Genomic DNA, 12,097 nt, shown 5'->3' with positions numbered 1-12,097 from the left:
AAAATGCCTAATGATATGATATTTGAGGCAGTCTGTATAAGAGATCATTTAAAACATTTTTATGATGCAACAAATGAATTATTTGGAATTTATTATCCAACTAGCTGTAATTTACCATATCAATTAATGGTAATTAGTGATTGTTTTGCCAAATATAAAAATAATCCACAATTTCAATATATTGTTGAAATTATGAAAAATAAATTTAAAAAAATACTGGAAGAACAAATTTCTCCCATTTATTGTTTAACTATAATATTAGACCCTAGGATTAGGAAAGATGATTTAGATATTTTAGTTAAAAAAATATTATGAAAATATGAAGGTTTTTGTAGGTGTGGTCATATTGCCCAAATCTGTAACTTAATAGGTAACGTCAATATTATGCAAGGCACCATCACTGTCTTCTAGCTAGGAAGCATGCTTATGTGAATGCAAAATAGTATCATGGAATTCTGAGAGGAAGACAATCACGTGCTAAGGTTGATCTGGAAAAGAAACCAATAAAGGTTAGGAAGCCTTGTCTTCATGAACCTTAGCACTAACATGCAATCAGAATTAGGGTTGTTATTTAAACATAAGGTCTGGAGAGATGAAGAACCAGTTGGCATAAGCTCAGCACCAACACCACCTCGAGGTGTTGAAAAACCAGTTGGCATTCCTGGAGAACTTCTTGGGCGAGAGAAGAAGAGACTGGAGAGATGAAGGTGACGGAGAAACCAATATGTTTTCCAGATGGTCGGCTGAGGTCGCCGATGACCTGGGTATATTTCATTTCGTCTTCAACGCTGGCGATGCTTATGGCATGGCCATCTACTTCCATGTGGTCACAACTCCCCCACTACCAAACGGATTCTCCCAAGTTCCCAATACGAAACAGATTCTGCCAAACCGTACACTAATGGGACCAATGCTTGCTCTTGATTCATACAGACAGGTTCATCTATGGTTGAGATCATACAAGCTTTTGTTTAACACGGTGGAGGACTTCGATCGGACTGGTTTTCAATATTTCGGAAGGGTGAGTTGTCAGCTCGTTTGGGCGATTGAGCCAACCACCTCTTCCTTGGCCAACAAAACCCGTACGGACAGCCGCTAGAACCACCCCGGATCAATGCATCAAGTGGCTCGATATGCAACCTCCGGATTTTGTTCTTTACGTCTGCTTCGGTTCTCAGAACACAATCTCTGCTTCGCAGATGACGGAATTGGCTATTGCTTTTCGTTAGGCCTTCGGTGGGATTTGACATAAACTCTTGAATTCAGAGCAGACGACTGGTTGCCAAAGGGATTCGAGCAACAAATAAAAGTGCAAAACAGAGGATTATTGGTGCATAAATGGCACCCAGGTGGATATTCTCACATATCTACCTCTGCCTTTCAATGGCGGAAAGCTTGAGCCATGGCATGCCAATCATCGGGTGGCCGACGTTGTCGATCAGTTTTACAACACGAAATTTTTGGAGGAAACTAGCGTTTGCATTGAGGTTTCTAGGGGAAACGAGTGTTTCAGATAGTCGACTCTCAGTCTTGGATGGGACCGAGATGTAAGAGCGCTTTTGCTTATTGTTCTTAAACTTGTTCTTCATTTTCTCTCTCTTTACTCTAGAGTTTAACCAGAGAGAGAAGAGGGTAGTTTGAGCAAAGTAAATGGGATGAAGATAATAGCAGAAAAGGAGAAAAAGCTAAAATAAATTAGAAAGGGTTGCTTAGGCATTTAGAAAATTTTAAACAGTAAAATCAAAATCTTTTTCAAAGTTAATTGGCGGAACACTACAGGGGTCAGTGTAATTTACCCTTTTTTTTTCCGGACGGAGTGGGGAGGGATTTTATATATAATTCCCTAAACCCAATCTCTAAGTTTAATATTGATATTTAAAATCTCAAAATTATCCCTAAATTCTTAAAACCATAAGATCCCATAATTCCATTTTAAAGTACCCCAAGGCTCAGTTTGAAAAGAGTACAAATGCATACATGTACAGGGTAAATACATACAAAATAATACAAAATATAAAGTTTTTTACTCTATATATTTGCATTTGTACTCCTTTCAAACTCAGCCTAAAATATTATAATTTAATTCCTAAAATACCCCCAAATTCCTATACAGCTATACCCGGTGTAAATTGTCCACAAAATAGATAATTTTTAAATAATTACTTTGGAATAGAAAAAAATCCAGGGATTAATGGGTGCCCACCCCTTCATCGAGGATGAGACAAAGTATCTTGAACTACGTGGCAAGAACGGGAAAGGGTGCCCCAGCCCGCCTCAAATGGGAGGATGTGGGTTCTCAGAAGTCGGGATGGGGGCCCATTCTGATGTCTCAAAAAACAAACATGAGAAAGTGAAACCTTTTAAGAATATTCCATCTTTCTCGCCCTTTTCTTCCAAATCAAATGGAGCATTGGAGCCTCAGGAATCCTTTGGAATTTCAAGCCATCACACTTTTAATCGTCTGCTGAGAATGCTTTAATGTCCATAACAATGCAAATCAGATCTATGACAGGAAATCCATAGGGTCCCTGTTGCACAAAAGATGAAAGGAAACCTCGACCCATACTCGTCAATTTAGGACTACCTCGGCTGCTATCCATCCATGCACTTAATTGCTCTGGTGAAAACATTTTGGCCTGTAAGTCTGACCAACAAGATGGGCTCTCCCTCGAAATCAGTGTGTTAACACCCTGAAGCTTCTAAGCTACTACATTTGTTGCCTTGGAGTGCCATCATCTGAACCACAATTCAGGTGATGACAGAAAAAGACATCTAACCATGTTATACAATTCCATTTACATCTCAGAATCAACCCATTTGCTAATGTTCTAGAAATCCTTTCAAAAGCATGCTTCGCAATCTTTCAATTGCGGGGAAAAAACTCGAATATATTCCCCAACTATTTTTAGATAGAAACAAGTCCAGAAAACAAGAAAACAAAATAGATTGGCATGTGCAAAGTTTGTCCATGAACCATTCAGCACAAGCATTTTGATCACTTAGATTATTCTAGGGTGCAAGAAGCATTCAAACGTAGGAATCCAGCCAGGAAATAAGGCTACAAGATCACTTCTACATGAAAACCTATTGCATATAACAGGCCAGAGTAAAATTGAACACTTCATGCCATGTCAAGCACACAGCGGAGGCAATTCCCCTCGTGCAACAGATCAAATGCCTTGTTGATCTCCCCAAGAGTCAATGTGTGTGTAATGTACTCATCAACTTTGATTTCCTGTAATATGCAAGAAAAAAGGGGGATAAACAAACAAGAGTCATCATATTTGCTTTCCCTAATCAAGTAGCAGGCAGTGCTACCAAAACCAACCTGGTTTCTGCATATGTTTACCTGCCTTGCACAGATGTCACATCAATCCTAGGGTACTTCAACTAACCAGAATAATAGCAGGCTGTCATCAATCCTAGGGTACTCCATACCAGGTTGTCATCATGGAACTCTATACCAGGGCAACCCTTACCGACCACCTAGCTTTTCCAAGGTTGAGATGACATCATAAATAGCAGTAACACAGCAGGAACCTACTAATTTTCAGTGCATAATTCTGCATGTTACCAAGCCCAGTGGAAGATACACATGAGATTAGGGATAGTGCAATACCTTTTTCATGTACTTGTCAACAAGCCAAGGCACTTGAGTACGACTCTTGAAGCCACCAAAGGCCGTTCCCTTCCAAACACGTCCAGTGACCAGCTGAAAAGGACGAGTGGATATCTCTTGACCTGATGCGGCAACACCCACTACAACTGAAGTTCCCCAACCCTACAAGTATGTAGTCAAATCACGTATGCACCAAGGATTATTCTTTTATCCACCATAGACAGGAAAAGAACAGAGCAGAATTGTGGTGTATATTAACTATAGCCTGTGAACACACACATAGGTGGCTTTTCTTCAATATATAAAATTATAGCCTGTGAACGATCAAAAAAAAAGTATAGCCTTTGTGCACCTCTACTAGAGGCATGCTCATGTGCTAACTAGTGAACTTCTACCCCAACCCCCAATAGGATCTCCAAACTTGAGCAACCCAGTCGGTTGTAGGCTTATAGCAACTCACCTTATGACAACATTCCAGTGCAGCTCTCATCACAGAGACATTGCCTATGCACTCAAAACTGTAGTCAACACCACCATCAGTGAGATCCATAATGACCTGTTGTATTGGTTTCTGATGATCCTTAGGGTTCACAAATTCTGTAACTCCAAAATTCTTTGCTGCAAAGTACAAAACATGATAAGAAAATACCCAAATACAAACATTTTAAATCAGATGAACAATGCCAAATACCAACTAAATGAGGGAAACTGGTATAACTTAACAAATGGTTTTTGTTGATAAAAAAGAAATGACAAAGTGGTTGAACAAAATTTTGTGCTTAAATTGCCAATTAAAAATGATCAAAAAATCCATGAGTTTTCCATACTCCGTAAAAGACTATATACTGCCAACAGAAAGCTGCAATATGGTTAAGACACAAGGAGATGTAATGCAGTAATGGTGAGCCAAACCCCCTCAACCATAGACTCATGTTCACACAAGATCCCCTTGATCCATATTCCGTATTTCAGTATTTGACCCATGGCCCATAGTTGAAGACTGCTTCAGCAAGCACATCATCAAGCAGCTTAGAGGGAGAACAATCTAGAGAAGATTGTTCATGAATCAGAACAAGAATTGAGCATGAATCATTTATCTGCAATAATCAATTGTACTTTATTCTAATTGTCTAGTGTTGTTTGCATTGTTTTAGCTTCAATATTTAATGTCCCCTTTCCCAACAATTACTCCATTATTCATATAAAATGAAAATAATATCTATATATTTAAACAACATTGTCCATGTCATGTGGTCTCTACTTTCAGACAAGCTATTTATTTTTTTCTCTTTTCTTTTGAAATTTTCTTTTTCTTTTTGTTCTTTGAGAAGAAAAGCTACAGAGATTGGTCCACGTATACAGAGGTGTCATTCACAAACAAGAGCCTCTTCATTTTCCATATTTTATTTTTTCTTAGAAAAAAAAATCGCTCATCGGTAATTCACCACTTTCAGAGGTACTTACTCTTCCAAAACTTTCCTAAGAAGGTTTTTAGGGAAAAAGCAGCATTTTTTATTTCTTTTGCATAATATATTGAGAAAACACAAGAACTTCTAAAGAAAATTTTGTTCTGAATGCTATTTTCTTGAACAGCTAATCTAAAATGATCAAAAGACACAATATAAGTACACACGATGAAATGTATAAATATAAGAATTTTCTAAGAGAAGTTCAAATAACCCATCAATTGACCTTCAAAGCTGAGAGATTACTCCTGTTGGATCATCAAAAATGCTAACTGATTGCTAATAAGTAATAACCACGAAAACAAAAGAAAATTGAAGATGTACCTATATCATATTTTCTGTTGTCAATATCAATGCCTATAATTCGTGATGCACCAGCTGCTTTCGCACCCTCTGCAACCTATGAAGCCATAATAATTATGCAACTTACTAGAGAATGTACAGCAGTCAGCAGATTCATGATGCTAGCAAAGAGGTGTTTCTGGACAACTTACTGCAAGACCAACAGTCCCCAGTCCAAAAACAGCAACAATGGAACCTGGTTCTACCTTTGCTGTGTTCCAAGCTGCCCCAAGACCTAAAAATAGAATAGATAAGTTATAAATTTATAAAGGAAAAATTACTCATCATTAAAATATAATTGGAAATATTAAAAAATGCCTATGTCAACCCAAGGCCTGGACCACCTAATAGTTGATGGTGACCTTAGGTGGATAACAGGGTGGATAACTTCCCACAAACTGAAGACCCAATGATACATTGGCATCATTTTAAAGAAGCAAGACAATAGACGTCTAGAATAAGGTGCTTGTTCAGGTGAATTCCAAGGTCTGCCAAGAACAGGAATGATAGTCTAGGAATTTGGCTTCAGTCAGTGCAAGCCCATGCTCACACAGTTCGAACAGCCTCTAGCAGCCTTGCATTGGGAGTATCTCCCCATGAAATAAAGCACATAGGTACAGAGATATTCCCAATACAAGGGTGTAAAAGCTGTTGGAACGGGCATTGCACTGACTGAAGCCGATCTCATAGTCTAGATAGAGAGGGAAAAGGTAAGGAGGTTTTATACAAGGCACCAGGTTTGGGGCAACTGTACAGTTCAGTATAAAAGTAAGTATCCATAAATTCGAATCCAGGTTTAGGGGTTGTATGACTTGGATCTTCTATTCTTGTTCTCTTTTTTACATTTCAGCAATATCCTGCAACTGACCAATATAATGCCCATTTTCTAAAATCAATCTATTTTCCCTCAATCATATAGTGATGTTGGTTTGCATTCATACATTTGTTACACTTAATTAATCATAAGAAAAATAGAGAATGGTAACTGACTCCAGCCAATGTCTTATAGCTAAACATTTTTTATTGGTTGGCTTATAGCTAAGTGCAAATTTGGTTAAATTGAAATTTCTATAAACACCTCATGTACATTCCTAAGTTGTGTGTGTGTGTATTTTAAGTATTTACACATAATTAATTATGGGACCCAGAATGGAAATGACAAAAGTTATGTTTCAAATCATCAAATGATATCAAGAAAGCAAAGTTAACAAACCATTATGCATCACCATTCAAAAATGAATAAATTTTCTTCGGCTTAAGTTTCACATGCTGGACAGTTCATATCATGATGGCCAACGATATATACCAAATGAAATGGCATATGCCAGAAGACTTACAGAGGATGTGGAAAATGTTTCATGCATTCAATTTTAAGTCCTGGTAAGTAATATGATGCTTTACAAGGAAGACAAATAACAAATACAATGACTATAAAATCCATCAAACCCCCTCCGCAAAGAATGCTAATTTCTTGGCAACAATGACCTTAGGACATGATAAAATATGTGCCTTTTAATATCAGAGGATATCTGCAATATTTTCACAGGTTATGCTTTACAACAGAGACACAGGACAAACCTGTAGTAACACCACAACCAAGTAGGCATACTTTTTCTAGAGGAGCTTTTGGATCAATTTTTGCAACACTAACATCATGTACAACTGTGTACTGGCTAAATGTTGAGGTTCCCATGAAATGGTAGATAGGAATCCCGTTTTTTGAGAAACGACTCTTGCGATCACCCAACATAACTCCAACACCAGTAGCATCCCGCACTTTGCTACAGAGATTTGTCTTCCCTGATTTGCAAAATTTACATTGTCTACATTCTGCAGTGTAACAAGGTATAACATGGTCCCCTGGTTGAACCTCAGAAACACCTTCACCAACACTTTCCACGACCCTGCATGGAAAATCTCAAACATCAACTTCTTTGAGTAAAATGATCAAGTTAAATGGAACTTTTACTTGACACAAGAACAGGACATACCCTGCAGCCTCATGACCAAGAATACAAGGGAAAAGGCCCTCAGGATCCTGCAAAGCAAATAAACTATTACAGAGTAATCGTGATAGAATTTATTAACGAAAATTAATAATACTTAAACCAACAATTAAAGAGAAAGTAGGCTGCAAAATAACATATTCAAGCATTGATAACGCTATACCAGACAAACAAGGAAAAGCACAGAGCAATTCACAAAGCAAATCCAAGAAATGAGCTTTCAACGGCAGCAGAAAAAAAAAAAAAAGCAAGAAACAATAATAACAACTCAACATAATGAAAACACTGGAAATAGTAGAGGAAGCGCCTTTTTTCCTGCAACTTCCTCCACAATACCCTGAAGTTCTTTAATCCCCATTCCCCAAGCATTATCCATATATTGATAAATCTACTTGAATCTGTTTCTACTGTTGTTCCTTCCCCTACAACTTCCACGTTTCATAATGTTTCCCACATATGAAACAGGTTTCCTTGCAACCATGAGTAAATAGTGAATATGGAACTGGATATAAAATCTAGCAGAAAGTACAGTAAGAGCGAGGCAATATATTACCAGGAACTCAACTGTGAACTCAATTGTTGGTGTATCCACGGAGAAACAGAATACCAAAAAGAATTCTTATACTGAGTTTTCAGTAAAATTCCAAAAAAAAAAAACAAAAAACAAAGCTGATACTGAAGAGTAACACAACTAGGAACCCAGCACGCTTTGAGAGCACTAAACAGATGACATCTACAAAACTATGTTGCTAAATAGTAAACATTGTAACATTAGTCATTAGGCACCTCGATCTATAATAGCCAGCATCAAAGAAGAAATTAAGTAGATTACCTTTCCACTCCAGGTATAAGCATCAGTGTGGCATAGAGCAGTGAAGAGTATCTTAATTCGGACTTCGCCGGCCTGAGGCGGAGCTACCTGCACATCTTCGACCACCAATGGTTTGTTTGGTTCCCATGCAACCGCAGCTGTTTCCCCATTTTCGTTTTCATTCAGACAGTACAGAAACCATCAGAACGTAATCAAAGCCAGAACAGATTTCCTCACAGATCAAGAAGAACTGATATGGATCCATCTATCTATCCACTAGGGAAACAATGTTACAGGGACAGAGACGGAGATAGAGAAAGAGGGAGAGAGTACCTTTGCAGGTAATGACCTGGCCTTGAGTCGCCATGAATGGAGAGCACTAGGTTTCTTGGGCTTCGTTTTTCTTTACCCACACCAGCCCAGAAGTCGCTATTTAAGATGTGCGGCTGTACTATAGCCTAGCCTGAACACACTACTGCCGCACATCGGGAACATAGCAAAACGTGAGCACAGCATATCCGCGCTCGGGTGTAGCGTCCTGTGTAAGATAAAACGCTACCAACATTGCTAGATACAATTTGCCAGTTCGCCACCTGTCCCTAACATGAGTTAAGGTCCTCATATGTGCGGTCTAGACACAATCCTACCAGTAAACCTTCCTCCTCTGTAATGGAAGCCTCCCCTCTCAGAGTCTTGGTCTCAGTCTCAGCCACATTCCTCTCAGAAGCTAACCCTGACGAGTTTCACAGCACCAGTTTTCAGGCACAAAACCACTTTTTTCCAACAAAACACAGAATCTTTCATTTCCCTTCAATCCGCAGTTCTACAGTCTGCACGGCTATCAACCGAACCAAGAAGGAAGAAACGACGGAAAACGTTAAGAAACAGTTATAAAACTGTTATCTTGTCGCTGGAATCCAGTATAAGAGCTTCACAGTGGAGCAATTCAAGAGCTCGCACGGAGTTTAACGGAATGTGTCAAGCTCGTCGTCGCCAAAAACAGGCTTATCGACAAGGCCTTCGAAGGTTTGCCATGGGAATCCATCTTTGGCATTTTGTCTATCCTGAACTTTTCCTCTGAAACCTTTGCGGTAGAATAAAATTAAATTCAAAAAAGTATAAAGAAAAAAAAAATGAACTGGAGACTGAGAAAACTAATAGTCGGTTTACTATGTACTGTGAATTAAATCCGGAAACCCTAACCTCCGTGAGTGACATGGTGGAAGCGTATCGACTGAGACGGATTTCGAATCAAGGAAGAGATGAGTCGGGACGATGAAAACCATCAAAGTGTGTGAAGATGCAGAGAGGGAATAGGGGTTCGAGCAGTATTGAAAAGAATTGAGATGTGTAATGATTGACAACAGTTTTTACAAATCCAAGGGTTTGGATTGCCGCTTTTCGAGTTTCAGCTGCCACATTTTACAGGCAAATGACGCGAGAGTGTCGACACTCTCTGCAGTGCTCCCAAGTCTCAACCCATCGTTGACTCAGTCGATCGGACCGATAATATGTTAGTTCGGTCATAAAACCGATTCGGGTCAGCCTCCCAACCACTGTTTTTAATCATCTGAATCTGATCATTGACTCAGCCAATCGGACCTGTTAACTCAGTCATAAAACCGATTCGAGTCAACCTCCAAACCGTTGTTTTACGATGAGAAAGTAGATCTGATCATTGACCGGTCAATCCGGGCAGTTCAACTATTCGCCCGGATGGTTGAACCGTCGATCCGTTGGCGAAGAAGGGAACACAATCCAAACTTCGGGTGCACAGAGAAGCTCCTATTGCGGAAGAAGGTTTGGGACTTGGGACTTGGGAGGGAAAAGAGTCGTATCTATACCGCACGTGTGAAAACCTTTACTCGTATTAAGACAGGTGGCGAGCTATCTTCAAGTTGGCTGTCTTGTTGGTAGCGTCCTGATACCAGCAGATGCAGAAACGATGTTTGCTTTTTTATATTAAATCACCAAACTCACCCACGGTTCATATAATCATATCCGTTATCTACCTTTTAAAGTAATGATCGAGCGGCTAATAATATAATAGGAAAAGGATTGTGGTTAAGATCATTTTGTCAAGTGTCGGTTCGTAGAGCCCACTTGCATGTTGCATACACACGTGCTCTTTTTAAAATATATCGATATTTGAATGTATGTTGGTGTCCTATTATTCGGGAATCCGGATTTAGGGTCCGTTTATTTTATTTTATTTTGTTGAAGAGGTATGGATGATGTCAGCAATCATGTTAGACAATTTTTAGGCCCTATTATTAATAAAAGTAATAAAATTCTAAAAATAAATTAATTTTTTTTAAAATAATATAAAAATAGATAAAGTTATTGTTGTTCATCTTCTTCTTATACCTTATTCATCTGAGCCGTCTGCCGCCGCTTCTGACACGTCTCCGCCCACCTCCGGCGACACCTCCGCCCATCAACGTCTATCTTTTACCGAACCGATCAAACACACAGCTCCTCTACCCATTTCTCCTCCATTAATCCAATAATCTCTGTCTCTCCTGTGCATCACCTGAGGGCAAAGGAAGGCGAGAAGAGGGAGAGAATGTCGACCCACAATATAAACCCTTCGTCCATGGAATGAGTATTTCGGAAATAGATATACATGAAGTCATATGTGAACCAAAAGCCCTGATCTATTCCGGAAGCACCTGGTTCGGAGGCAACCCCTTCAAATCCTTTTCAGAAGAACTATTCCAACATGGCTGCTGGGAGGGGCAGTGCTTTGTCTAACCTTAACCTAAACGTACTCGTCAGTGCACCTTGCTCGGTGGGGATCCTTGTCGACCACGGTTACCGGCGACCCGTCGTGCTTACCCAACACTTCTCCTATAAGGCATTGTTGATATTCTTATTTCTTAGGCGGAGCCGACGACCGTGAGACACTGGCTTATGCCAACCGCATGTCATATCACCCAGGTGTGAGCATCACCGTGATAAGGTTCCGGTCATCGAACGACAGTGACGACAGTGACGATTATGAGGCTAAGAAGAAGCTTAATGAGTCAGTTCTGCTCGAATTTCAATTTAAGAGCATGAACAAGCAATCTGTCTTGTACCATGAATCGGTCGTGGCGGATGAGGGGCATGTGCTTCCTCTAATAGGATCTCTGGAGGACGACTACGACCTTATCATGGTGGGAAGAAGACATAGGACCACCATGGCTGACTCGAGGGAGAGCACGGAGCTCGAGTTTCTTGGCGACAAGCTTCTGTCATCAAACTTGGTTTCCAAAATTTTCTCGCTGTTGGTAGTGCAGCGATGCGAAGCGGTGAATTCCGATCCAGTAATTAAATGAAGAAACCAAACTTTGAGAAACTTTGGCTACCGTCAGTCTTGCACCATTTTGGCCTGTATATAGGAAGAAGGTCAAGCTGAGAAGGCCCGCTCTAAGGAGCTGAACCAGGGCCGAAAGAGAGTATAATTCTCAATGTCTTATCGGCTACTATTGATTTTACGATGTATGAATTGTTTCAACAAAACCGGCGAGAGGAGGAAGATGAGCAACATTGTTCAATGCCCTTTATTGATATTATTTTTGGAAAAACTACCCTATTTTAGTTATTATATAAGGGCAAAAAAACTACCTTATTTAAAAGTACTATCTTTGTACTATTAGACCCTATTTATAAACTTACTTTTTAAACTTTTGAAATTTCATTTTTTCTAAGGTTTTTTGGGTAAGAGTGCAGAGTTTTGTAGTTTGTATTATTTTGTATGCATTTGTATTGTATAAATTTGTATTTTATATAATGATCTTGATGTTTTGCTATTAAATTAGACAAAAAAAAAAAAAAGCTCTTTTGCCTTTGGTTATTTTTCAATTTTTAA

General features: G+C 39.2%; 2 protein-coding genes and 1 pseudogene across 4 annotated transcripts; 2 read left to right on the top strand and 1 right to left on the bottom strand.

The window, feature by feature from the left end:
• Positions 1–724: 724 nt before the first annotated feature.
• LOC148878633 (UDP-glycosyltransferase 92A1-like) lies at positions 725–1,517 on the top strand (annotated as a pseudogene).
• Positions 1,518–2,867: 1,350 nt separating this feature from the next.
• LOC148878632 (alcohol dehydrogenase class-3) lies at positions 2,868–9,683 on the bottom strand. Of its 3 annotated transcripts, XM_088957619.1 has the most exons (10): positions 9,448–9,683; positions 8,578–9,328; positions 8,266–8,402; positions 7,419–7,465; positions 7,006–7,331; positions 5,580–5,662; positions 5,410–5,485; positions 4,080–4,237; positions 3,620–3,781; positions 2,868–3,235 (listed from the first exon to the last, which is right to left on the bottom strand). In XM_088957619.1, exons 2-10 carry the CDS (start codon positions 8,609–8,611, stop codon positions 3,122–3,124), a joined length of 1,137 nt encoding a protein of 378 aa, XP_088813745.1. In that variant the 5' UTR covers positions 8,612–9,328; positions 9,448–9,683; the 3' UTR covers positions 2,868–3,121. The 3 variants fall into 3 exon arrangements, with proteins under 3 accessions (XP_088813745.1, XP_088813739.1, XP_088813753.1); XM_088957613.1 differs by having other exon boundaries at positions 8,578–9,640; XM_088957627.1 differs by having other exon boundaries at positions 2,925–3,486; positions 8,578–9,640.
• Positions 9,684–10,966: 1,283 nt separating this feature from the next.
• On the top strand, positions 10,967–11,564 carry LOC148878631 (cation/H(+) antiporter 21-like). The gene is made up of 2 exons (XM_088972961.1): positions 10,967–11,057; positions 11,128–11,564. The coding sequence occupies exons 1-2, from the start codon at positions 10,967–10,969 to the stop codon at positions 11,562–11,564; spliced, it is 528 nt and encodes a 175-aa protein (XP_088829087.1).
• Positions 11,565–12,097: the final 533 nt, after the last annotated feature.

The sequence above is a fragment of the Nelumbo lutea genome, chromosome 1, assembly GCF_056320005.1.
Source record: "Nelumbo lutea isolate HS-2025 chromosome 1, American lotus-T2T, whole genome shotgun sequence".
Taxonomy (NCBI): Eukaryota; Viridiplantae; Streptophyta; class Magnoliopsida; order Proteales; family Nelumbonaceae; genus Nelumbo; species Nelumbo lutea.
The sequence above is the reverse complement of the archived record's forward strand: the minus strand, read 5'-3'. Positions and strand labels throughout refer to the sequence as shown.

Coding starts and splice junctions, on each gene's coding strand:
- LOC148878632 (XM_088957619.1), bottom strand. CDS start 8,611: ATGGCGACTCAAGGCCAGGTCATTACCTGCAAAG. Junction 8,403..8,577: donor CCAGGTCATTACCTGCAAAG/GTACTCTCTCCC, acceptor ATGGGGAAACAG/CTGCGGTTGCATGGGAACCA. Junction 4,238..5,409: donor CAACAGAAAATATGATATAG/GTACATCTTCAA, acceptor TGTACTTTGCAG/CAAAGAATTTTGGAGTTACA.
- LOC148878631 (XM_088972961.1), top strand. CDS start 10,967: ATGGCTGCTGGGAGGGGCAGTGCTTTGTCTAACCTTAACCTAAACGTA. Junction 11,058..11,127: donor GGGGATCCTTGTCGACCACG/GTTACCGGCGAC, acceptor CTTATTTCTTAG/GCGGAGCCGACGACCGTGAG.